At 37.6% G+C, this 27,357-nt stretch overlaps 1 protein-coding gene across 41 annotated transcripts in view; it reads left to right on the top strand.

The window, feature by feature from the left end:
* The window catches only part of KCNMA1 (potassium calcium-activated channel subfamily M alpha 1), a 528,106-nt gene that overhangs the window by 488,609 nt on the left and 12,140 nt on the right, over positions 1 to 27,357 (top strand). For 31 of the 41 annotated variants that reach the window (XM_075717335.1, XM_075717316.1, XM_075717321.1 and 28 more), the window contains 2 exons: positions 15,644 to 15,757; positions 19,069 to 19,199. In XM_075717335.1, coding sequence (XP_075573450.1) covers positions 15,644 to 15,757; positions 19,069 to 19,199 — 245 coding nt within the window. Of the gene's footprint in view, positions 1 to 15,643; positions 15,758 to 16,447; positions 16,532 to 19,068; positions 19,200 to 27,357 lie in introns of all 41 variants that reach the window. The other 10 variants (XM_075717303.1, XM_075717305.1, XM_075717304.1 and 7 more) reach the window with 1 other exon arrangement.

Genomic DNA, 27,357 nt, shown 5'->3' with positions numbered 1-27,357 from the left:
AAAGTTCTTCTTCATATTTCACAGTTTCACTATTTCCCAGTAGGAGTCCATGCTTGGTAATGCTTGCTAATTACCCACAACAAAAGTAGACACACAATGCTGGTAAATTACCTGACCCTTTGCATTTTAATGAGACAACAAGGATTTCATGAAGTGATGTTGTTTCAGTGGTTAATGGTGTCAGCAATGCTGTAATTGTAGGCTGAGGCACATTAGCTGCACAACCACATGTAGGAAGGGTTTCTCTTGACAGGCCCTTTGGAGAATAGAAGAGGGTATTATCATTAAGCCTATGTCATTTGCATGCTGCTAATCACTTACTTTATTATCTTGTGTATCCATTGTCTTTCTTTAATTGCTCTTTAAATGAAAATTAAAAATAGTTCCAATGCCCACGATACTTGTGATAGCATCTTGATTATGAAGATAACTTCAAGAAAATGGAACATATAGATAATATATTGCAGGATTACAAGATAGTTTGAAAGTTATATACCATAGCAGGCAGCCTCGTGAGCGTAATTCTGGTATCTTTCTTTGCTTCAATACGTATTGTTTGTTTATTAAATGGTTATTTATATGCATAAAGGTGGTTGTTTTTTTTAAAGGACATACATGAATTCAGAGATCAATGTCGCTGGTTTTGCTTTAGTGTGGCAGATACAAAGCATCGGTATCCAGCAGATTCTACCAGTCTAATAACGTTACAGGGGAAAGCCAGTTTTTTGTTCTCTGTTCTTTCCAGTTAAATCCTAGTCTGTGATATCCATTGTAGAAGAGCGGAGTCTGCTAGTGAGTAGCAGAACTTTGACAGCTTTAGGGTAAAACTTACAAAACAGCAGGCATTCTTTTATCAAGGCAAACCTGTTGATTTTTAAGTTTGACACAGTTAAATTTGAGGCAGCCCAGACTTTCCATAAGAGACAGTTTCTAAAAACTTGGTAGCTTCTGGTTATCAAGAACCTTCCAAACCTTTCAGCATCCACAGAGTTGGATATACAGGCTGAACTGGGTCACTGCCTTCATTTGAGAATCAGTACTGTTGTGCTCCTAATAATGTATTTTTGCATCTTTTTAACATCTGAACAAGCCAAACCTAAAAAAGTAAATCTATAACTTTTGAAAATGATATGGTAGGAATTTTTATTGAAGGAATAAGGACAAACTTTGTTCTTGACTAGTTATTGTGATTTATTTTTATTCAACACACCCCAATAAAATTATGGTTACTGGGAATTTTCTGACTGACTTATTTGGATACAAGGTTAAGATTGTATGAAATTTCTGTAATGTCATAGGAGTACCTGATGATTTGCAAACTTTCCTTAGAGCTTTAAAGTAGATCCTATGAAAGTATAATTGAGATTGGAACTTTTGTGTTGAGTTGAGGTTTGGTTGCTGGTTTAAATTTTGTATTCAACTTTAAATGTCAAATACTCTTCATACTAATACAAGATCATGATTACGGGTTAGTAATGAGAGGCAAAGTATCTGTACAGTGTAACAGCATATATATTTTCTCTAAGTTTGACTTTACAGAGTTTTTGCTTAAATGCATGGGCAGGATTATAATGTGATTGGATGTCCTTGTAGGATTTCCTGTTTCTGCTAAGTTCATGTCAGTCTGCTTGTTTTGTGACTTAGAATGAGTCTCCAACTGAGGGCAAAGATAGCCAGACATTTTTTAAATAACTCCTCCTCTAGAAACAAAGAAGAGATATTTCACTGAAATCAGACAGTGTCATGGGGGGAGGCTGAGAAAACATTGGTTGAATTGTTTCTTGTTTGTTTGAGGACAGACGGGTAGGATTAATAATGCTACAGTTGTAGGAGATATTCTTAAGACAAATGTTCCATTAGTCACAAGTGTGAGCTTGCTTAAAAACGGTTTATGCTGTAACGAAAATTAAATTCAGAAAAGGTACTTGAACCATTTTGTTTAGCATATTAAGCTGTGTATTTTAGAAATTATATCTGTTGTTAAATCCTCAATAATTTGTGAATTGTTCCCATTCTACCTTTTCATGTATGAAGAAGTTGTCTTCCTAGAACAGTAACTTCAAACTTTTCAGAAATAAATTTCAGCTTTATAAAAAAAATCCTTATTGAACTGATTTATCTAATCTAGCCTGGCTTGAAATCAGTGTTTGACAAGCTGCTTAAAATAACATTTTGGTCAACTCTTTCTTAGAGAACAAATATGAAAAAGATTTTTCCATATAACTCCAATTTAGCATCCTTGCTATTCCCAGTTCAATAAATGTGCCGAAGCAAGCAGATAAATCTCAGATACTCTATTATATCCTAGTTGATTTAATTGCCTGCCCCTTGCTACCAGATCTTCTTTAGAGTTCATAAAAAAGGGATTTTGCCACAAAATCATGGAAGAGGATTCCTTGAAGTATGACATTCATGGATTTTTTAAACACAGATTTCAAGTCTTAGTTACAACATTTTCTTAGCCAGACATATGGTATGTAAAGTAATGTTTCCATTCTCAACTCCTCTTGTTAATATTTAGTGTCTAGCACCTACAGTCATTTTACTAAAAACTAATAAAAATTGCAGGCTTTTTGGTTTTAAATTTCGTTATTAATTGTTGATGACTCTAGTGTGAGACCTAAAATTCATGAAAGGGAAGAAACGTCCTCATCTTTTTTCTTGTCAAACAGTAGAGACCAAGTTGATAGCTAACAGTGTGGAAAGGACCTAGAGTGTTTCCTTCCAGGTGTTCATGAGACAATGGACTGGGGATTGAAGATCTCTCTGCTCTCCCTTGCTGATCAGTGAAGGGAGGCAGGGGACAGCAGTGCCTTCCTGACCTTTTCCTCCAAGACTAGTACTCTCTTGACTTGTTTCTTCATCAGACTTCCCTCATGTGAGTCAAAGCAGGAGCTACCCTTTGATAAGCAATCGGAAGTCTGTCAGGAGAAAAAGGCGTGGAAGAGCTCATGCAAAGTATCTTGTGATGCACATTTCAAAATACTCTTCTTGCAAGAGAGGGAAGTGATTCCGCTTACTTGCTCGAGAAGTGCAACCTTACCTTTGTATCTCCTACGTTTCTCAACATTTGAGAATTTGCTTATTATTAACTCTTCAATTAAATCTTTGGTTTTTGAGTGGCAATGTAAACTCTCTGTGGACATATCTTCCATTTTGAGTGAGACAGCTGTAGACTGAATTAGATAGATAAAGAGGCTGCTTCTTAAAATTTGGAATGTATCTTGATTTTTTTAATTTTATGGCAATGTGCTTTGCTGTGTCGAATGTAAACATGCCTTCAAATTCATCTGAAGATTCATATTTCAGATTGGCCCTGCCCAAAATGACAGATTCAGACTTCTTAAAATACCTCACTACCTACAAAAATCCACATTGCAACTTGAATATTTATTCTTAGAATCCTATCAAATAATGAGAAATAGACAGAATACTCTCAAATATTCAAAACCCCTATTTGAAAGGACAGCTCTTTCCACTGATATTGGTACTAATGAAATTCAAACAAGGAAGTAAACGTTTTATTTTTTATCAACCCATTTAACTCTCCAGTAAATAATAATGGATAGGAAACTTAATGTGTTGTTTAAGTGTTTATAGATGTTATGCCACTTTTAAATCCAACACTAGTATTTAGATGCATGAATGACAGTAAATAGTCAATATAATGCTGAAAACTAAAAAAAAAAAACCACCCTGCTTACTGGAAGTTTTCAGTGTGACTGTACTGTGCACTGGATACCATGGCATATATTTTATGGCTGCCACTTAATTTTCACTACTTAAAGAATACCACATTACATTTTACTGTTGTCATTGTCTTTACCAGCTTGCTTGCTGGCGTAATGGCTTTTGGATCCCATATGAATAAAATAAATAGGGAGCTGGTGCAGAGACACTTCTGCTGCTACTTCTTTAAACATAAAAAGGCATCTGAACTATGCAAGGCAGGCAAAATCCTTAAAGATTTTAGTAAAAAATTCTAATAAAATGAGTCATTCTATCATGATAATGAGTTACTTCCTTTTCTAAGGTTAATATTGACTGAAGAGGGGAAAAATTGTGAGCCAAAATAGTGCAAACTTAGCAATGGAAAGTTCATTTTTTCTTAAGAGTAGGCAGTACCTCACTGGTTTTGTGTGTACTTTTCCTTTTTTCTTGATACATTTGACCAAAGTACCTGTTTATTTACACTGATGACTGTATGCTTTGGATATTCTTCCCCACAGAATGGCCATCAGAGGTATAAGTTGCTTTCTTGCTTCTTGATTCTGGATCCTGTACCGACTGAAGCAGATGTTCCCAAACCTTACAGATTGGGTACTGCCAGTAGTATCATTGCTGTTCTTCAGGCAGTTGTGTCTACGCAACCTTAGATATTATTAGTAGCTAATATATTGCAACTGGTACATCATTGAAGAATATGAGTTAGAGAGCTGCTTCAGATTCATCCTGATTCCATAACTGCAAATTCTATTTAGATTTTTTTTTTTATGTGAAAAAAAGAAGAGTAGAAAGAAAAGGAAATTTTCATTGTATATTTCCAGTCAGTCAAGAGTAATTGCAACAAATTAACCGATTTTAGTATTTGGCAGACCTATATTGAAACCAGAACAGAATGTGGCATAACGTGTATGTGACATACGAAACAGGGATAGTACTATGAGCTGAACAGAGTACAACGCTGGTTTGATGTGCTAGCCATTCCTGTGAACTTCAGTATCAGAAGGGTGACATTTCTTTTAATGGAATTACTTTCTGGAGGTACTTACCTTCCTATTACTTCATTGTGCATGGCAGGGATGGTTTTCATACTGGCCAGTAATACTGATAATTCTGAGGTGCAAATAATTGTGCTGATGGGATGATGTGCATGTTTTGAAAATATACTCCAGGCCTTCAGATGGTGTTCCCTTATTCCCATTTCAAATTGGGCACCGTAAGTTATTTGCAAGGCTCAGATTAAACTGCAGCAGGGATGTAGTAAGGTACCTGTTTGGGTCAGGAGGGTTTTGTTTAAAGAAACGTACAAATATTCCTTAAGTTATTATCATTGGTGGTAGCTGCACCTGTGTGCGAGTGATTTATTGGGCTTTCTGTGGAAAAGATGCTTGAGTTAGTGTTATGCAGACTGGCACAGTTCAAAACAACTTGATATTCATTTTCATATATGATATCTACTAAGAAGTCTTTAACCGACATGCTACTCTGAAGTTGTGTGTGTTACAGAAAGCAGTATTTGAGTGACAAAGAGCATAACACTGATTTTTTTGCCCCTATTTATTGTGTTCAATTTGGAGTTCTGGTAAAAAATTTTGGCTTGTGGAGAATCTTTGTAGTGGTATGCTGAAAGCATGAATGCCAGAAGGAATGTCTCTGTTAAGCCTCTCTTTAAAAAAATATATTCACACATGAACACAAAATCCACATTCCTTTACTCTGAGCATTTAATGAAGCCCTGAAGTTTTTAAATTACAGATTTAATCTTCGGGAATCACCTGCATGCTGTCACTTGACTACGTGCTCTTATGGCAACCTGTCCACTAAAAAGTTGTGACAGGATTCGGTGAAACCTGGCAGGACTGGGCATTGGCACAATATGCTCTCTAGTTGGCAGGCTTTGCCAAGAGTTGCTTTTTTACAATATGAAGTAGGATGGGAGAAGAGCTTTTGGATACTTGCAAATAGATTAGACGGCAGGAAATGTGCAGGAGGCCTATGGAGCATACCTGCCAGATAAATAAGAGGTGGTCTTGACCTGAATCCAGCCTGTCTCAGAGCTCAGCTCTGGGAATCCAGTTCAGATTTCTTTGATAAAATGAGGCTTTAGCCTTCACAGTTAAATCTTTGATCCCCAAGACAGCCTTGAATGTGGGATTTTAGTTTTGACCCAGCCTATAGAGAACTTAACGACATTTTACCATAGGTTTCCAGCTCAGTTCCAGCTTGAGTAATTTACAAGTCTGCTGGCACTATTTAGCCCACACAGACCATGAAGTCGACGAAGTTGATGGAAAAACAATATTGCTAGAACAGCGTGACAGATGTTGATTATCACAAAATGTCTGTTTAAGTGTTTTGTATGGATCCATTTCCTCACTGTATACACCTGAAATTTTTGTAGAAGTTACAAAGTAATTGTACTTAAAGACATGGAATCATCTGCTAAAGAAATTGTCGGAATACATATTGCAAAAAATGACTGCTGTGGTTATTACTGTTGCTGCTCAGGGGAGCTATTCAGATGCCTCATTTATTGGAGCTTAATAGATTAAAAGTCCAAATTGAGTCTCATGGTATAAACCTAATCAAATTCTAATCTGCATAATTTTCCCATAAGCAGCAATGGGAAATTTGTTTAATTTATGTTTCAGTAGTTGCCAATCATGTGTTGGACAGCATTGTTGCTTTTATTTATCAAAATATTTTTATTGATTGCTTGCTATAACATCTGGCTTTGCTCTTCCTTTTTCACTAAGGAAAAATTGACTTTATTTGATATAATGTACGATATAATGACATAATGTAGAGTCTCGCCTAACATGTCAATATATCATTTTTAACGGTGAGCTTTCTATTTTATTTCTAGTTATTGAATACCTGTCTCTCTGAACTAGATAGTATAGCTTAATTTATTTGATAAGTTTTATTCAGCATATTTATTTATTTTTGCCTGAGGTCTAAATATGCAAGGTTGATTAATGATTTAATTAAAAAGAATTTGACATAATTTTGTACTAAATTCTTTTAGCTGCAAACCTGTGCTACACTTAGATGCTACCAACTTTGTGCCCTAGAAGTACCTACTGTAGAAGACTATTAAATGGTAAATGGAGAGTAGGAACAATTCAAAAATTAAGTTTGTAATAAAAGTGGCTAAAAACCACAGGAATTATAATTTCTGATGTTATTATGAATTAAAGTGTATTCCATAATAATTGCTGAATGAACACATGTTACTATTTCTTCTCTCTCTTTCCAAATATTTGTATAGATTTAGTGGTGCTTTCTGAACAAAATAAGAAAGAGCAAAGAAAATAAAAGTCTGTGAGAAGTAGCCAAACTACTCTCTAGCACCTGGACAGTAGTATTAGGAGTAGGTGCTATACCTAGAAGTGCAATCCACCAGAAAGTATGAATAGTCACTTGCCACCAAGAGATAAATTTCCGCTAGAAGAACAATGTGAGAGAACTAAATTATTTCCTGACAGGAGTAGGCTTTGGAAAAGCAGGTTCATGACAACAGAGAAAGGGGGGAAAAGTAGATGGAAAACCAAAGATGACATTACAGTAGCAAAACAAAACAAGAATTTAACAAATCCAAAGCACATGGTATATTGGAAGGAGTTAAAATATTCTCTGACCAGTTTGTCAAAACATAGCATAAAATTAATGCGAACACATCCCAAGCAATAGGGTAAGCGTGAAGTAGTTTGGAAACTGTTGTCCTCTGAATTCTAGAAGTCCTTTGTATTTTACTGTGTGTTGTCCTAGGTGTTTTCAATTAGAGAATTGCCCAATCATTCCTGTTTCTGGAGATGGCTTAGCAAATAGAAGCTTAAAGACAGCTACAAGATGGTGCTAACTATCAGACAGTAAACTCCTGATGGCCCGTCCCTTCTTCTTGTTGCACAATGGAGAACCTTACAGAGTATCTCAGTTTAATACTTAATTTCCTTTCTTGGTAGCCTAAAAGCCCCAAGCAATTATCCTGGTTTGCTTGGCTGTAACCATCATGCCTGTCTTCATGACCCTCATAGGTTTCTGTGATTTACTCTTCTCTGTGCCATACAGTGCTTTAAAAAATAAGAAATTTGTTTCCTAAGTTTTACACTTTCAGAATTGTTTGCTTATGCTCTAGAGACCGAATAAGATGTCACTGATGTACTCCTGCAGTACATTTTATGTTCCCAAGATAGATGCGTATAAAACAAGATGGCTGCGTTGCATAACAGGACTTCTAGTTCAACGTTGGCTTTTTTGGCTGGGGAAAAAAAAAAAAAAAACCCCAAACAAAACCAAATAGGATATGTCAGGCCAAAGAAATCAGCAACCTAGGCACAAACTTGCTTATAGCTTTACAAAATTGCTATAGCATTGAAAAAATAAGGCTGATGACTCAAAAAAGGGAAATTAAATTTTGTTTTCCCCTTCCTAAATATAAAAATAAATTCTGTAAAGTTGTTCTCGATTCCACTGAGAGTGGATTCTTGTCAGACTAATACTGGCCAGGAATATTTACTGTATAGAGTAATAAAGTTTCCATTCTAGCAGACATAGGGAAGTGCTATGTCTAGTAACTACATATCATCTCACTTAAAGTTAGCAAAACAGCAAGGAGACAACATCAAAGCTATGTTCTGCAAAACATTAGTAAAGAAAGCCCATTTGTTTTGGTAGCTTTGGGTTGTGTAAGCTTGTGATGGATGAACCTTAGCAAAGCTATGGTTTGGGTAATTACTACATGAGGTTTTGTGGAGAAAAAAACCCAACAAAACAAAACAAAACAAACAGGCGGTTTCACATGGACTTCATCTTGATTTTTTTGTGTGTGTTTGATAGTGAAACTCAAAATGATGCTTCAACTGGGAAAAGACTCGTACAAGTACCTGTGAATTAACACTCTAAGTAATACATGATTCTGCACTATGCTTAAAATATAATGCTATTTCTAACATATTATACTGCTCACAGTTGAAAATGGAAACAGTGTGGTATCATTCAATGCTAGACCTCAAGATGATGAAACTCCAATCCTTCTCTTGATCTTTGTTTTTACAGCTTAATCCTGCATTGCTAGAACAGCACAAGAACCAGTAGAGCTATAAATCCTTTACACTTTCAGCGCGCGGGACCACTAACCCACCCAGGAACAGTTCTCACACTTTTGGCAGTGGAAATTAGCATTGATCCCACTGTGCTTTCATTAGAGCTTTGATTTGGACACTTTCACTATAGCTTTCTGTAATTCAACAGCATGGGAACGAACAGATGTTAAAGAGCAGCACTTTCTTGGGAGGAAGATGGCAGCTTGTTCCCTGTAACAGTGTTTCTCAGTGTTCAGTGCTTCAGGGGTTGTTGCAGTCCCAAAGCATTGGAGGGTTGTTGCAATTGAGAAAGCTATCCTTCTTCACCCTCCACTCTCTGTAGGTTTAGCTTGGCCTATGTTTGGGCCCAGAGCATCTCTGAAGGTGCTACAGTCTCTGAGAGAGCTGGGAGTTTATGCAGTCACATCTGCTCTCCCACAATCTGCTCCTTTTCCAGAGCTTTAGAGATAATCTACAAGAGATTATTAGATCTTCAGGCACAAATTACAGTAAAAGTCAGAACTGAACCCAAAATTTAGGATTTCCAGGTTCTGAGGCCAAACTACAACTCTCTGTCTCAAACCACATAGGACATTGAAGCTAGAATTGTTTCTAAATTGAATGGCTGTAACAGATTTCCATGAATGTCAGCAGCTCTTTAGCTGCATGACTGCTGCTGAACTTTCCAGGTGTACCCAAGTGGCTGTACTTTGGAGAGTAACAGGTATAGTCTGTCATTCAATTGAATTCACTGGAATATTAATGGACATTGTCAGCAAACAGTAGCAAAGGGATATAGCTGTGAGGTCCTTTTGTAAGAGAATTATTTCTTTTTGTCTGGCTCTACTTAATGAAAATCCTTACCCCATATTCCTGCATGATATCTTGTCAGGGTTGTGTTCGGCCGTTCACCACCTGTGTGTTATTCATATATGCTCAAAATGTGATTGTTGTTTCATGTTCCTTAGATGAGCCAGAGCCAGTTAATACTATGTATGCTTTTAAAATTATATTTTTTAGGACTTTAGTGCATACATTACCCAGTGAATCCCATGGTACCTTTCCCTAGAATAGCATTATTTAAAGGGCACTATCAATTTACATGGCACTTTAATGACAAGGCCACAACCTTTAGGTCTGCCAAGTGGATTTTCAGTTTGGGAAACTGCATTCTGCCTGCATAGAGTTCCAGTTTAGTAAAACATACATCTTTGAAAGGGAAGGGAGGCAAAGAGGAAAGGGGCGGGGGGAAAGGGGAAGAGGATCATAAAGGATCCATTACGATCCTTTAGAGCAGAAGATATTTTATAAATGTAACATAAAAATCCGGTTTGAGAATATGCCCATCTGGGTCTCAGTGAAGTCAATGGAAAAGAAGCAGTGCACATCCAAGAGCCAAATTTGTTTCTACATTAAAACCCCAGTAAATCTTTACTGGCCCCTCAGCAAACTAAAAGGATATATTTGCTGCTATGTAGAGCAAACCTTTCTGCATTTTATGGGACATTACTCAGTCAAGTGAACTGCACGGGAACAAAACCCAGCAGTTTATGGCCAGCACAATCAGCAGATCACTTGGCCACCAGGCCAGTTGCTCCAAACAACACATAAGCAGGGCAAACTATATTGCTGGTGCTTTCAGTGGGCAGAAGTCACTGTTAAGCCATGCCAGCATTCCTTAATTTTGAACTTCATCACAGTGCCACTGTGGCTCCCAGAATACCTGCATGTTACTGCTGACACAGTTAGTGTCCCTCTGAGTTCCTGAGAGGACCATGGGTCAGCCTGGCTCAGGAGGCATGGGTCTCACAGAAGCCCAGTACAGCTCATCGCTTTGCAGGTGGGATTTTGTAAGAGACGAGGAGGGCTCGTAGGCAACTGGCCCTGCTGAGCTCTGGGCAGGACAGCTCAGTAAGTCTTGGGAAATCCCCAGTAAGTCTTGGGAAAAAGAGCTTGCCTCCTCGTGGAGAGGAAGTTTCCCCAAAGTTCTCCTTCCACAAAGATGAGAACATCTTAAAGGGGGAGGATCTTGCCTCTAACACAATTGTTTGGTTGTTTCACCTACTTTTGTGAGCAGCAGTATCCCAGAGGGAGCTGGGAAATATTTATTTGCACAGAATCAAGACGTTGAACCAGCTGCTTTCTGTAGAGAACTGCAGGAGGCTCAGACTCCTTCAGAGCAGGTAGCTGAGTTAAGGCGCGGGAGTCCCTGCCTCTCAAAGAGGGAGGAAAGCAGTGACTCCCGACTGCCAGTCCTCACTGATTTTGAGCACGTGAGGAACCCAGAGCCTGTGTTCCTCTCAGAGACACAATATATTTACTCCACTGTTTGGCGGCATCTTGTTTCAGAGAGGACAGGGGCTTGCTGCCTCCTGTTGAAGTCCAAGCCATTTCCTCAGTTTGATGTGGTGGTGCTTATCACTATAGCCAACAGTGGTGGGTTGACCCTGGCTGGCAACTAAGCCCCTACCCAGTCTTTCGCTCACTTCCCTCCCAGTGGGATGGGGGGGAGAAACAGAAGGGCAAAAGTTGAGTAAAAACAGTTTACTGAGTGAAGAGGAAAAAAAGCCCAAACAAAACAAACCACAAAAACCCCAAAATGCAAATGATGCAAAGGCAATCACTCACCCAGTACAGCAGTTTAGTATTGGATGCAGTGGCTGCAGGAACAGATATGATTGTGCTGCACCTTACCTCCTAACTGTTGGGAAAGAGAATTCCCTTCTCCAGAAATCCCCCACTGTTACTCTATTTCCTTACTCGGGGACTGTGCTCAAGCTTGCACAGGCCATGTGAATTTTGCTCTAGAAGTTGATCCTGTTAAGCAATTGTAGCCACAGCTCCCTCAGTTGTTTGTTGAACAAGGAGACACTGTGGTTATAAGAAGATCACAACTATCAGCCCTGTTTTACGATTTTTATGAGCGTTAATGGAACAAGGTTTGGGGACTGAAGGAGAAAATGGAATATGAAAAGAAAAATGAAAAGCGGCTGTGAGGAAAGCATGTCATTTCTAAATGAATGCTCTGTGCAGAGGAATTGAATCTTTTCACAGCTGAAAATGGATCTTAAATCTGATGCCTTAGCTTGTTTCAGCTTCCGTAATGAAATAGAGGTTTCCTAATACCCTGTGACCTGAATTTCTCCCTGCTTTATGGGTGCTATTCCTTGACGTACAAACCTGTATTTTCTCAAGTCAGCATTTGATGATGGATGTCAAAATATAGGTCATGTATTATGCATATAGCATTACCGATTTAAGGTGTTTACTTGTCAAGTTGAAGAAATTCAGAAATGTCACATTCACTGAATCTGCACAGCTGTCACTTGTAGTTTTTCATGCCTTTAAATGAAAGTTCTGATAAAGCAGGTTAGTTTTCCTACACTTTTTTTCCCCCCTCTCTTCTGGAGAAAAAAAAATAGAAAGCCTATCTATAGAACTTATGTTGTGACGGGAGCAGGAATGTGGCCTGAAGGTGTATGGTGCCTTGTGACTCCAGACATAGGCACGCAAAATCCCCAAGTACTCCAATTTTCCTTTCCTGAAAATATTCCAAGACTTTAATATTTTTAAAAAGTAGATTTTTAGAAGTGTGTGAATTAAGCACAGGCAAGGAAATTAGATTAAGATAGCAGATATTTCTCACATCTTCCAAGACCATAGGACGAAAAATATTAAGGCATTACTCTATTTTTCATTCAAGGAGAAAACAAAATCCCTTTAACATGCTTCCTGCATTTCAGACTGAATGCACTATGTGTGCAGTGTGCAATTACAGAGCTCCTGACAGTCTGTGTCTAACAGAAATGACACATTTACTTCAATCTTCTAACACCATCCTAAGAAGACAAATATTTGAAGGGTTAGAGAGGTGGCTACAAACAGCCTTCAATGGAGAGTGTGCATGTGCATGCCTCTCTGTGTGTGCATATTGCAGTAGAGGGAGGGCAAGAAGGACTTACACATTTAGACGCAGTTACGCCAACTTTCTTCAATTTGTTTTTAGCTGTTAGGGAAATACCGTGTGCTCTAACCATCTGAAGAGCCTGACTGATGTTTTAGGCAGTGCATCCTGAGATGGGGAGAGAAAAGCCTTCAGGAAAAAGGGAGAACCAGGGCCTTTAGGGATGCTCCCAGCAGCACAACCCCTAGGGTGCATGGGAACAAGATTAGTTTTCTCTGCTTTCAGGTAAGTGAGTGTAAAAAGTCTTGCTGTTGCCATTTTGACCTGCAGTTCTGCAGAGGACCCAACTGGGCCTGCCACTTTAACTGTTCAAGGAATCTACAGCTACTTGAGCTTCCTTTAATGTAATATGACAAAAGCTGTATCTTGCCTTTCCTGTAGCGTAACAGAATGCAAAACTTAAACACTGGAGCCTGCTACAGAAGGAGGTGTCACACTAATACCCACCTGTCCTCAGCATTCCCTCCCTTTGGAGGCCCACTTCAATTTTCCTGCTGTTGTGAGAGCGTCAGGGTTACCTCTAACTCATGAGGTGGTGCCTGAAGGAACTACGTCAGACTCACTTTGTGAGTCTGAGAAATCCTAGGCTCTGCCATGCAGAAGTAAGCATTCAAAGAGCCAATACAGCTATCAGTCACAGTGCCAGACATAAGGAAACATCTGCAAACCGATACCAGTTGGGAATGCAACTCACTGTCACCATGCTGGTCTTATTGAATTAGTTTCAGCAAAACGAGTAGTATTAAGTGACCGACTGTTAACATTGCCAACATTTCTGATTCTCTCGAAGAAATCTGCTTTCTAAAGATTTTCTATGCACTGGTAATATTAAATAGAATTGCTTTGCTGTCTTAGGTTTGCCTATAGCAATGTTTTTGTCTTGCAAGCCTGTTGAAGATACCACATCCACATCTTTTTCTCCTAAGGAATTTATTCACAGACTTTTCACTCCCTTTTTATTTATCCTGTCCTTACAATCCTCATGCTGTATCTAATGTTCATGTGATAGTGAGAATGAAATTCATACCGGTACCTTCTGGAGGGCAAAGTAAGTCTCTCTTCTCAGTGATTCTAGTTTTATTACCTATATATTCTATATGTGATATAGACAAAACATAGGGAGAAATGAACTGAATATTAAATAAAAATTTAAATCCCATTAAATCAAGATGTCCAGATCTAGTGGTTCTTATAGTTTATCTTGTTTAGGGACAGTTTCAGAATGATGGTAATTGTCACTGGAAAAGAACCATAAATCCCTCAGAAGGACTATATAAACCCAGTACCACACATTAACTACTACAGTTTAGTTTACAGATTTCCTGGTCTGTAAATTAATCCCCAGACTGAAAAAAGGTAACGTAGATAATATCATATGATCTCCTGAATTCAGTAGCAGATGAATGTATCAATGAATTTAACGCAGTGAAACAGTTTCCACACCTCAAGAAGATAATGAAGTTATGTCAGGAATTAACTTGGCTGTGATTAATTTTGAATCGGTATGTGGAGAATTCAAAACTCGTTCAGACCAGTAATGACAGAGGATCAAAAGTCTGTCCCTAGATGTCAGGTGTGAAGTCAAAGAACTCAGGCATAACATGTGGGGGGGGGAAGAGAGATTTTTCTCAGAAATGCATGTTTTAAAGTGAGCTTGGCTCAATCCTATTCCTAGCAGACAAATATTTGCTTAAAAATGCTGACCTTGACGTTGGTCTATGTGAAACCCTAAAGTCAAACTCTGGCTTCACCATCACTTCTGCAATAATGACATTAAATGAACATTCCCATGCTTTCTGCAGCTTTAATGGAGAAGGGAGATTCAATGCATTAGTCTCAGCTGCGAATTTCCAGTCCAACTGTTGCATGGGCTTTTGTATAACTGCCTATTTTTCAGTACTCACAATCAAACTCCAAAAGGCTTTGCCTGGATATTTAAAAAAAAAAAAAAAAAAAAAAAAAAGATTAAAAAATGTTCAGTGTCAAGAGCTCCATTTCAAACTGTGTAGAGAATCAGGCTGAAAACACAATCTTTTTTAGAGGTGAACCTTGCTGCTCTCCAGATCTTTTTTTTTCTTTGAGTGCCTGCCAATATGTTTCCTCTCCCACCTCTGTTTCCTTTACAACCCCAAGGGTATAAAACTCTTTCTAGTTTCTTTTCAAGCATTCCTCTTACATACCATTTGAAAACCTGTGTCTTTTTCCTTCCATCCTATTTTTTTTTTCTGTTAGAATGGGCCCTTCAATTCCAGTATTCCTATAATTACAATTATATGCTCACAAAAATACACATTATGAGTCGTACACCTGAGAAGAAAAAGCCTTCGTGTGGATTGTATTGTTCCTGGTAACAGTTAGAAAATTTTAAATCCTGCATGTTGATCAAACCTAAAACCTGGTAATGGAAGCAATTTGTTCCTCCTGGTTGTACTACTGTTTACAAACAATACGCTTTAAAATGTTAATTGAGGTCTAAGGAAAGGGTGTGTGTTTCAGGATTATTTGAAATACTAATAGGACAAAATTAAACCTCTCTAACACTGAAGTCTTTATGTTTTTATTTATGTTTAAGTAAGCATTACTCTTTCCATTTTGCGTGTTTTGATGCAAAGGCTACCTAGGATAGCAAAACAAATTTCAGTGTCTCCATCAGCTACCAAATATCTTACAGTAGAAATGACCTGCCTATTTGTGAAGAATTATGCTTCTAAGAAATAACTGTTGAAATTGAAGTCCTTTTTTTTTAAAATGACAAATTTTTTACCATACTTTTCTGGGGGAAAAAAAGAATTAGAGAGAGGGAATTCCCTGTTGGTGGGGATTTTTTTTTATATAGTTTGTCCTGTGTAAACTTTCTCTTTTTTTCTTTTAGGCTTTACGCCCCCTGGGATGGATAGGTCATCTCCAGACAACAGTCCAGTCCATGGCCTGTTACGTCAACCCTCCATTACAACAGGAGCAAACATCCCTATTATAACAGAGCTAGGTAAGAAAAGCTACTATTTATCCTTTCATGTACATTCCCATATCTTTTACCCACTTCCCTTGTTATGCAGTCTCAGGAAAATTACCTATACTGTTATGTTTTCTCTTCTGATAACTGTTTTGAATTACTCTCTCTAAAGAAAGATTAGTAACAGTTGTTTCACTTTATTTGAATAACTGAAATATATTTCTTTCCTTTGGGTTTTCTCCATTTTCTTAAATAAACACTCTATCAGACAAGATGCTTTTTACATAGTGTAACAAATAAGCAGGGGTCTTTGGGCTAAGGTTAGAAAAGAAAAAAAACACAGTAAGAATAAGCAGACATTTCCTGTGCATTTAATCAATAGTAAGAGGCCATTTGTTTATTTCTTCATGGTCCAGAACTGTTTAATCATGTGTAACCAAACTCTGTATAATAGTATGAGACATTTTACTCCTGAGAATACAATGATGGTAGGTAACCAGGCTCTGATTTCCACTCTAGCTGTGGGTATTTATGTTGTCAAGTGGTGTGATGTGAAGTGCAGAAGCTGTTCTGTTTTTTTCATGGCAAATACAAACTTGATTTGTGGTCCTTTGTCCTTTTATTTTCCTTTTCAATTTTATTTTTTAGAGCCTTACCTGTCTTTTTCCCTTACTTTATTCTCTTTCTGTACTTTCTTTTCCCCCTAAATACTTTACTTATTAGCTAAGCCTGGCAAACTTCTGCCTTTGGTTTCAATCAGTCAGGAAAAAAACAGTGGAACCCACATTCTAATGATAACTGAACTGGGTAAGAAGTGCCTTTTTCCTTCACATCACTGTCTTATTTTCTGTTGTTGTTGTTCTTACTGTCATCAGCTTTTTCTTTATTTAACTGGCTGTATCAGAGGGGCTACCCTCATGGCACTGCTTTGAATGTGTTTTATTTGTGGTTCTGGTTGAAATTGACTGTCTTGTTCTGGCCTTTCTTAATGATTTTTTTTTCACGCAGCATCAGTAAACCTTTGATCACACTCGTCTGACCTGCCGGCTGTTTTCATAGCACCTTCTCACCAATTCATTTTCTTTGGCCTGGGTCCCCACCTCCCGGGCCCTACACCACCCCCACCCCCCACCACCCCCCAGTTTTTCTCTCCTTTTCTCTCTTTCTTTCTCTCTTTCTCTTTTTGTTATTTCAGCCTATTGTCAATTTGGTGGACATGCCTTAGCAGTTCTCACAGGAAGTCAAAGAAGAAGTAAAACATACCAGAAAAGAAACCCCAGCATCATTCTTTCCCTTAAGTTATTTGTTTGTTTATTTTGGGGAGTAGGCCTTTTCTCAGAAGCTCAGGTTTTGAAGCTGTAAAAAAGCAGCCAAGCTTCTGCATTGCTCCCTCTCAATAAAGAGAGCTCTCGGCAGCTTTTGCGAGCAGTGTTTGATGAGCATGTCCTATGGCGCAGCACCACGCATTCAAGCCTACCTCACCTAGCCCCGAGAACTTTCACAGAAATCCTAGCATGCTAACTTGTATCAGGAAGATGAAGATATTGAGGATAAAACCACACTTGCAGAATTCACGTTAGATTTGTAGTACCTTGGAAACTGACACCACACACAGCTAGCAAGCTGGTGTCAAAGTCAGGTATTAGTCTGCCAAATGTAAGTGAAAAAAGAATGCTATTGTCAATAGTTCCTGCTCTCAACTAGAAAATTAAACGAAAGCACAGGCTCTTCAGAAAGTACATTTTGAAATGATATGTCAGGCTTTCAAATACTATTTTGCTCAAGAATCTGGAGAATAAATTGATAGCCATTGTGCAAAGAAAGGAGTATTGTGGATATTAGTGTTTGCTAGGATGAAATTCTTCTGACTCCCAGGGCAGAATCCTTCTCCGTTTACAACGCTGAGGTGTTATGTTTTCATGGTTACACCAAAGAGTAGGAAGGCCAGAATTTTAAATCCTACCTCAGCTCAGGTCCTGACTTACTGTATGATGATGGCCAAGTACTGGCTCAGCAGGGCTCTAAAAAAAAGATAACAATTCTCATCTCTTTTAGACAGCTATTGTGAGGCTTTATCTATAGTTATTCATGTTTTGTAAGCTAAGCATGACAAGCACAGTAGAGTATACGGGTTGGAAAAGGAGTGGGTGGAAAATGAAACTATATAGGAAGGAAGATCAGAATAGCAGGCAGAAGTCTTTCTAACCTAAGAAATCCAGAGCCAAGACCCAATCAAGTTAACAGCAGCTCTCATGTTGGTTTCAAAGCTCCCTGGGTTGGCTCAGAAGATGCGTTCACATGGGGGATAGGGACATGGTCAATGTGTGCACTTTCAAATGCTGAAAAAGTTTTTAATTTCCCTTCCTTGCATGGGAACTGGAATTAATTTGTCATTTAGTAAGTTCAAGGGTATTTCCATGGCATAACTAAGCAGCCTTTGCTTTCATGCCTGAGGAGGACTAATATGGAAATGAATTATTTCATGAAATATGATTCACTTGATACACTGATCTCAAGGAAACAACTATTTTTAGTAGAATGAGGTGGAGGCAGAGAACTTAACTGTGACAATGAAATGCCTGAGAAAGTCTAAATGACAAATATTGCTTTATTTGGTCTTTTTCTTTAAAACAGCCTGATGTAGATTCTTTTTTCACACTGGCTAATATAGAATTTGTGGCTAAGGAAGTGAAGTTATGGAGACAAATATTTGAACAAAAGGCAGTGCTGCAAGAGAATAGCTGGAGTATTGTTCATTCATTCAGACAGACGCATGTTAAAGCGACAATTTATCCTCTTTTGAGCTGTAAGTGCATTAACACCACTCCAGTAAGAATCACAGCAGCACATCTAACAGATGCCTGTGGGCTATATCAGAGTTTTATGGACAGCCTTTATTTTACAAAGGGGTTCTGGCTTGGTGTCTTGTGATAACATTTCACTGTACACGCATACAGCCTTAGCCACTGTACCTGACCAATACCAAGATTGTCTCAATATATAAAAGAGCATCATGTATCTCGTTTTGAGTGCAGGCAGCTGGTGCCGTGAAGCTACTTTTACGGCAAAGGGATAGTCACCTCTCAAGAGCAAGAGAGTCACCCCTTACGAGCAAAATAATGAGCAACAGATTTTTAAATGCACATTTTCACATCCATCTTGATTTCATTTTCAGTGACGTCAAAGACACAAGTCTGTGTTTCCAGACATATGCTGTTTCTTTTTCTTTCTGACTGTGTAATGTGTAAGGTCACATCCTGGTGACCCAGAAGCACCTTATGATTATTTATTATTATTACTATTATTGTTATTGTTGTTATTATTATTATTATTATTATTTTCAGTAAATGATTCAAATGTTCAGTTCTTGGACCAAGATGATGATGACGATCCAGACACAGAACTGTATCTCACGCAGCCCTTTGCATGTGGAACCGCATTTGCCGTCAGCGTGCTGGACTCTCTCATGAGCGCAGTAAGCAAACAAAACCTTTTTCATTCTTTTCCATCAGACTTGTTGTAAAAGAGTATGGAAGCGTAGTCCCTTTTCCACAGGTAGTCAGGAGAAGACTCTTTTCTCTTAGATGTCAAGAGAATTTCAGAGCCTTTAGGTTATTTTGTAGTTGGACACAGAGACTTTAAACCAACTGAGATATCTAAGACTACTGTGAGACCACAATTCTAAAAGCAGAGTCTCATGTCCAGCTTTAAGGATAACAGTTTTCAAAAAGTGTTGTACCTCCCTCCTGAAACCTAGACCCAAATTCAGTGTGTCGGTCCCTATGCTCACCATTCATGTCAGACAGCATCAACTGTGTTTTAAGCTTTTAATTTCCTGTAGCTGTGAAAAATGCTCTGAGTATGAGTGCTGGGGGATACCTACAGAACTATACGAAAGCCATTGTACACATCAAGTGAACTCTACTTGTGTGAAGAGAGGTCATCATCTCTTTTTCACATGAGTTGTCTTGTGAATGAAAACATAAGTGCATGCCAGAAACTACAGATGGTGGCCTTTGGTTATGTCTACATTAGGGTTTTTGGTTTGCAGCCATAGCGTACTTTTGAAGCAAATGCCTTGGGTCATATTCCTTTTCATCCTCCCTTGCTTCATATTGGCTAGGTTTTCAGACCAGTCTTGCTCTGTGTGAGCTGCACTTCTTTCAGAGGGACCTTAAGCTGTGCTAGATGTAGCAAGGATAAAGCCTTTTTAAAATCTAAGCATAGGCTTCCTGAGCTCCCCATGGAATAAAGTTCCATGGTGCTGGGAATCATCTGTTGTTGTTGTAAACTCCATGTAATATTAGAAACGAGCAAACAGATTTCCTTAAAGGATCCAAGTCTGACTTTCACCTAAATTCAGAATGAAGCTTTTTATTTTTAAGAAAAATTCACAGTGATCTTTATTATTTGATATTTTATTTGTATTTTGTCTTTATGTATCTGTATTTCATATTTTTATGCCCTGCTATATTCCTCCTATGTTCCATCCACAGATGAAAATTATTATATTAATATAATAATTTTATCAGTCTACACTGATAAAATTTTATTCTAATGCCACCTAGGAGTTTGCAATAAACTCAGAAAATACTTTTTTTGAAGGTTATGGGCCATATTTTGCAGACATGACAAATTCAGAAAGCCTAAGCAAGCGCACTTAAACTCTGTACCTTCTCTAATTAAAATCTCTATGAATAAAATATTTAGCATTTTCACGTTATAAATAGGAATAATTTAACATGTAGGTTCCAAATTGTTATACTGAGGGCCATTTATCTACTCACATTATTATCTAAATCAGTATACCTGAATGAATCGTTCACTAGGGCACTTCCAGAATCGTGGAAAAAGTAGGGTTAATTCTTCTGCTTGCCACTGGCATCACCACAAAAAGAGAGCAAAATGTTGTGGGCACCATTGCTTTCTTGTGCAAAGGTATATCATGTAGGTAATAGTGAGGCAATAAGACATATATGGGATGTGACTCTTCAGAAATTTTTACTTGGAACTCATGTAATCCTCGCAATATTTTTAGTTCTTGCCAGCTTTTATTAACTTTTAGGTTTTGGCAGCATGACCCTCCATTTCTGCAATTCCTTTCTTCAACAGGGTCTTTTTTCAAACACTTTCACAGCTAAGTGGTCATATTATATGCCAGGGACAGTGCAGCCTAAAGCCAGAGAAGTAAATGTGATAACAAGAGTAGAAGATTCTAACTTAGAAAAAATACTAATCAAGAAGACAAGCCAAGGATTGAGTCAGTTACAATTGTTCACCATCCTGTCTTTTCTTTCACCACTTTGCTGATCAGTGGCAGCGTTATTTTCTCTTTTATTCCTCAAAGGCCTAGTAAAGAGTTGGAAAAGTACAATTCTTCCTGACCCTTCAGAAAGTGTAAGATGTGTGAGATGTTCTCCCTTTACTATCTGTATTCTCATGGGAAGGATGTATTCTCCTTTCACTTCTCCAAGGAAAGAGTGTTTCTCACAAACAAATCTACTTGCACTATATTATCTCTTTTTTTTTTCTTTTTTCTAGAGTACACTTGCTTCTATTTATTCTGCCTAACTTCAAGCCAGTACCAGCAAACTGAACCCCAAATCCTTACTAAATTGTGAGATCTACAGTCATGCTTTCATCCTATTAATTGCACAGGAATTCTGTTAGAAGGAAATAATTCACACCATGCTGGCCTGTGCCAGCTCAGTTTGAGACAAGGATATAGTTCATTATTTGATCCACTTAGTGATTCAGGGTTTTTTATTACTTAATTTTTATAGAAAAAATCCAACTTACGATCTCTGTTGATATATCTGGAATGCAAATTCCTTATATGGTCTACAATACAAATGTACGATACATGAACCGCTCCATTAAGAATGAATCACAGTAGTGGGGTTTTGTAATAAAACAGGTGCGGTAAAACAGAAAGTAGAATAATACCGACACGTACAGTATTCTTTCTGACCTGCAGGTAATCTGAAACGTACATATATAGATGTATGCATATAGAAAAAGAGGTACTATATATTTAATATAATTTGCTAAAGTATTCAGATCATGAATAACAATAATTCAACAGTATTAACCAGTGTGAAATTATTTTTTTCTTTTATATAATTTTATTAATATAGAAACAGTGGACTAAACCCTACACATGAATCACAGATTAGAAAATGTGTTGTCACTTTCTGATTCAAATCTGAATGCTGAAGATCATTGCGTTCTGCCAGTTTAGCGTTATTTCCTATAAGATGACAGTATTAGATATTTTAAATTTGAAATTGTCTGTTATTTTCTTATTTCAAAGATAAAAGGCTTAATGAAGTTTACTGTTCAAAATGCTATCTGCAGGCTATCTACACACAGTTTGTCCTCTGCAGCAAAGGCAATATATTCCACAAGCCTATGATTCACAGTGTGGTAGTTCGAAGATCATTGCTCAGAAGGCAATAACGAGCTCAAAAACTGCATTGTCTTTTTGATGAGTTGGTAACAGTGGTCTCTCCAGGCTTCGGTTAAAGTGCATTATTGTACTCTGTGTGAAGACTGTAGGCATGGTTCATGTTTTAAGTGTGGCAGTGGCTATTGTTAAATCGCACCAGCTAATCATTATTATGTCTTTGAAGAGACATCTACTGCCATCAGAGACTTGAATGATATATTAATATTTGTTTTGTCGTAACATATGCAAACCCAGGGAAAGAATATATGTAGTCTGTCAGTCTCAAGGTGGCGCCGCTCCTGAAAAGCAAAGCACATTCTCATCATCAAATTGAATGGGACTAAAAAACATGGGATTGAAAGCATCTTTTAGATAGTGTAGATGTTTTATAAAAATATTATCTTCAGCTATACAAAAGTTACAAGACATAGGATAGGTTGAGAGAAGCAAATTTTTGAGGAGAAGTACTTTTTCCTTTTCTGGGTCCTATTGAATTATTTATTCCAGAAAATCCTGTGTGTGCAAGGAAACCAGTTTTATCAACACACAGTACCTTCAAAGGTTTGAACAGTTGGCCTGAGAGCCAAAGCTTCTCTGTTATTCTTTTTGGCGCTGAAGCTATGAGAACCACTGAAGTTCTGGCAGGTTGGCATCCCTCCCATACATACCGCTGACAATAGACTTGATATACTGTCGGAGTAGTGCTGTCAGAGGCAGGGATCTCCAGAAAGAGATTATACCCTTCAACATTCAGTATCCTACAATTTATGTCCTTGTGCTAGAACTTTAGGTCTTGATTTTTGTTCTACAATACTAAATTCTACTTTTTCTTCATATAAATGAAAGCACAGAATGGAAGACAAAAGTTAAAACAGTTAAAAAATAACTTTTCAGTATATCCTTTACTCAAGAGTTCTCCCTCAGGGATACTCACAGTCTTATTTTTTGTGCAAGTCTGTTCAAGGGACTAGCAGGCAGCATCTTGTAACCTAAAGTGTCCCAAACTTCTCTAAAGTTGGACAATATTTTGAGAATCAATAGATTTTTGAACTGTGAAATGCTCTTATTTATTTTCTGCTGTTGATTCTGTCTCAAAGGCCCTTTTGTTATTGGTATAAGTTGCCAATGTTAACTCAGTTGTTCCTCAGGTTTGGATATATAATATTCATTCAACAGAATTCCTCCAACTGAAAAAGAAAAGCAAGTGAAGATATTTGTTTGAAAGCAATGTTAAAAACTGCATGCAGTGGAGGAGGAGTCTTCTTAAAAGAAATCCATAAAAAAACACTAGCAAACACAAAAAATGGCAGATATGACTTGGAAAATGACAATTTTAGAGTAATTATAAATGAAAGGCAAAGTGCTATTAAAGTTAAAGCAATGTTATTAAAAGATGTGCTAATTTTCAGTTAAATTTTCTGTAAAAGACCAATTAGTTTAAAAGGCTTGACAGCATTAACTGCAAAACATAAGCACTCTAGTAATTATACTTTAAAAAATGATTGAACAAACGGGAAAGCATCCCTGAAACATTTGAAAGAGCTGCACTACAGTTCCGGAGCATAGGCTAGGTGGCACTGCTAGCTCAGATATCTTTGTCAGAATTTCCTTGCTATTCACCCAGTTTCAGTGTCTATGATGCATTTCCTTTTTTTTTTTTTTTTTTTTTGTATTTGGACTACACCTATTTCATATTCTGATTCCAGATGCCAATTATATTTGTGTCATACAGACGTCCAGTGTGGGGTTCAGTTAATGGCAGCAGCAAACAAGTATTTCTTCAGTTATGATTTTACACTCCACAAAAGGGATTCACTGCCATCACTGGAAAGTGTCTTGTTACTTTAAGTACAGCAGCACCTTTCCAAAGCCATTCTGTAGATCAGTTTCTTATAAGTACTGGCATATCCAGGCCACGTACCCTCCCACAGAGCAAGTAGAAGATCACTCTCAAATTAATTTCAGTGTATTATTATTCCAAAGGAAATGGATATCAACTAGTTCAGCTTTTCAGTGTCCTCCAGTCCCAAACTGGCAAGAGGTAATAAGAGGAGTCTGATTTTCATGACAATCGAAAGCATGGACAGATGGGTTTTTCCTGAGGAGTCTTAAGTATATTAGTACAGGAGGAAGCAACCCTATTTAGTGGAAGGTGACAAGTTCCAGCTTCCTACTCATCCATCCTTTCTTCCTTATGGTTGGGCATTTTCTGATCGGTTGCAATGCCAGAGCAGTCCGTCTCGAAAGTTGGAATCTTTTCATTCTTTGATGGCAAAAAACCAAAACCCATCATTTGGCTGCACTCATCCATCTGAAAAAATGGTGACATCCACATCAGTCATGGTGTGAAACCCAAATTAAGCCATTGTTCCAAGATAAATGTTGCCTCCTTTGCTAATAAGTGTCTTAGCATTGCCTTAACATTTGTCTAGCAGCGGGAGGCCTTTCTCTGGTGACAGCATTTTGTTCCATCGACAATAGACCTGATTCTTTTCTCATTTACATCAGTTTCATAGTGGTGTACGGCTCCCAGAGTTATTCCTGGCTGGCACATGACATAAGTCAGAATTTGGCCCATTATGCCTTAATTGCACTGGGGTTCGGGGGTATTTTATTTTATTTTATTTGTATTAATGAATTTGTGACAGGTGCCTGACTTGATACATTATTTTACTACTGCTTTCATTTCTCGGTTTAGTATGAGATCTGTAGTAAAATGAACGATATGGCCACAGTATAATTTCTTAGTAGATCATGCTCTAGTGAGCTACAGCTGAATTTATGATAAGGGGTAATTGTGCACTTGCACAGTACAAAATTCAGATGAGCTAAGAGTATATGTGTTTAAATCTTGGATTCTGGCTATAGTTGGTATAATTTGAATTACAGAATAAAGAGAGAGAAGGAATTGGAAACAAGTGAAGGCTGGTCTAATGATACCTCCTAAAGAGTAATAAAATTATTAGTACAATTTTAGACTTTTGCATGTATTACCAGTCACTGCAAGTCAGCAGTCTATAAAAACAGGCTATTTTACACAAACCAGCATCCGTCAGTCTTAGAGCAGATGAACATTTCTTACCATAGTTGGCCTTACTGTAAACCAGACTTGAAAAATCTACCAGTAAAGATGTGCTTTACTTTTGTTTCATGTTCTTCTATCTTGATTTATAGATGTAACACTGAGAATAGCATTTTTTTAATTATACTAAATATCACTACTTAGAGAAGAAAAAGGAATCAAAAATACTGAATAAAAGAGTGGGAAAGGCATGAGAAAAGATACTATTGCAGCAAATGGTATGCTTTTGTGAAGATGTGTGCTTAAAGTGCCATATAGAATATGTTGAAGCACAGTTTTACTGAAAGGGCTTTTCCAGCTTCTACAATTGCAGTGCCTCCAGCCTCTAGATCTGGCACAATTATATCCATGAAACTGGTGACAAGTAACATTGCTGCCTAACTGCAGAAGCAAAGGAATTGTGCTAATTATTTTAGTTCTGAGTGGTGTATAGTATACACTGACAAAGGCTAAGAGAAGAGACTAAACTTAATGCCCATTTTTTTGTTTTGAGTACTTCCATGTTGTAAAAGTATAGCACAGTGGGAAGAGTTGCCAAAGAGGGCAACTCGGATTCTCACCTCAGGGACGTTAAGGAAGAAGTAATTGAAGAATAAACAATCATGCCTGAATGTCTTCTCTCTCTCACCATGGCAATTCCTATTAAACATCATGTAATCACGCCAGACTTACATTCCTGCAAGGGGTCACATTGATTTTTCTATATGTTAAGAAAGGTTTAAGTATTAGACTTGAATTGTTACACCCTGTATCCACATATGTAAGAGCTGATTTGAGATTAGCTGTTTTAGACTAACTGAATCTTCGTAAAGCTCTGCTAATGTCAGACAACTCTTTACAGTACATTTTGTATTTAAAATACGTAGTGCCTTACCTAGGCTAATTTAAAATAATTGGAGCTGATGAGATGCTTTAGGGCATGTATAACAATAACAATATGTTCCTCTCATTTTAATTTAGTCAACAGGTGAATGGCATATATGTCTATGTAAATAAGCAGAGGAGCTTGAAGTTACGAAACTTCAATGTAACAGTGAAAAACATTGCCACGTAGAATTCATTTGCTCCTGTTTTATCTGTCATCTCAAATGAACAATAAAACTGAAGTTTCATTATACAAAGAAAAAATATCAAAGTAACATAGATAGGAAGCCAGTTCTGCTTTTTGATCTTAGAATAAAATATTTCAGCCTGTACCTCAGTTTACCCAGGTATTAAATACAATTATGTTATATGGATAGAGCAATGAATTTCATTGAAAAGTATTATTTTAAAAGTATTTTCTTTGGACAGCAAGCACTGTTTGAGAATCCAGTATTCATTTTTACTTGGTTGGATTACAGACATTTGTTCCAAGTCCAAAGTTCAGCAAAAGTCACAAATCTAGTAATGGAATCCACAAATCCAGTAATGGTCAATCCTGTGCACTCTACCGTGAGCTCATTTTCTTCTTGTATGTCCCCTACACTTGCAAAGCTTCTGAAAACACAGACATTAGTGACATTGTAAATGATGGTGTCTCCTTTTCTTGCTCAACATTATTTTTTGCCCAGTACATTACATTGCAGATATTTAACTGAGTATCTCTGAACTATACCAGTATACTTTTAAGTGAACTTGAAAGTCATTCATCTGGCATTAAATTAATATTTAAAATACCCATTGTTTGCCTGACAGACCAGCAATGCTACAGATGCTGGCAAAATGTCAGTGTGGAGTAAATCTTCCCTAATAAACCACACTTACCCTATACCCTAGAGTTTTTTAAAAGGACCACCAGGATCCCAAACTCATCATACATTTATCTGGAATGAACTCAAGATGTTTAATTGATACATGCTTATGTCTGAACACTGTCAAGTCTCGTAATAAGATGTTTAGTACAATACATCAGTTAGACTGCTAGAGTCCAGCCACAGTAATAAGTAATGACATTTGCAGCACAAAGGCAGCTCCCCAACGAATTGGTGACAAGAGTAAAAAGGCAATCTAGCCTGTGTAAGCTTTAAATGTGGTCTGAATTTTACAATTACATGTCCTAAAGCCCATTATTAGACATGAAGGCAACGAGAAGGAAAGCAGTCATTGCATCACTACTAACAC

Source organism: Pelecanus crispus, chromosome 10 (genome assembly GCF_030463565.1).
Source record: "Pelecanus crispus isolate bPelCri1 chromosome 10, bPelCri1.pri, whole genome shotgun sequence".
Classification (NCBI taxonomy): domain Eukaryota; kingdom Metazoa; phylum Chordata; class Aves; order Pelecaniformes; family Pelecanidae; genus Pelecanus; species Pelecanus crispus.
The sequence above is the reverse complement of the archived record's forward strand: the minus strand, read 5'-3'. Positions and strand labels throughout refer to the sequence as shown.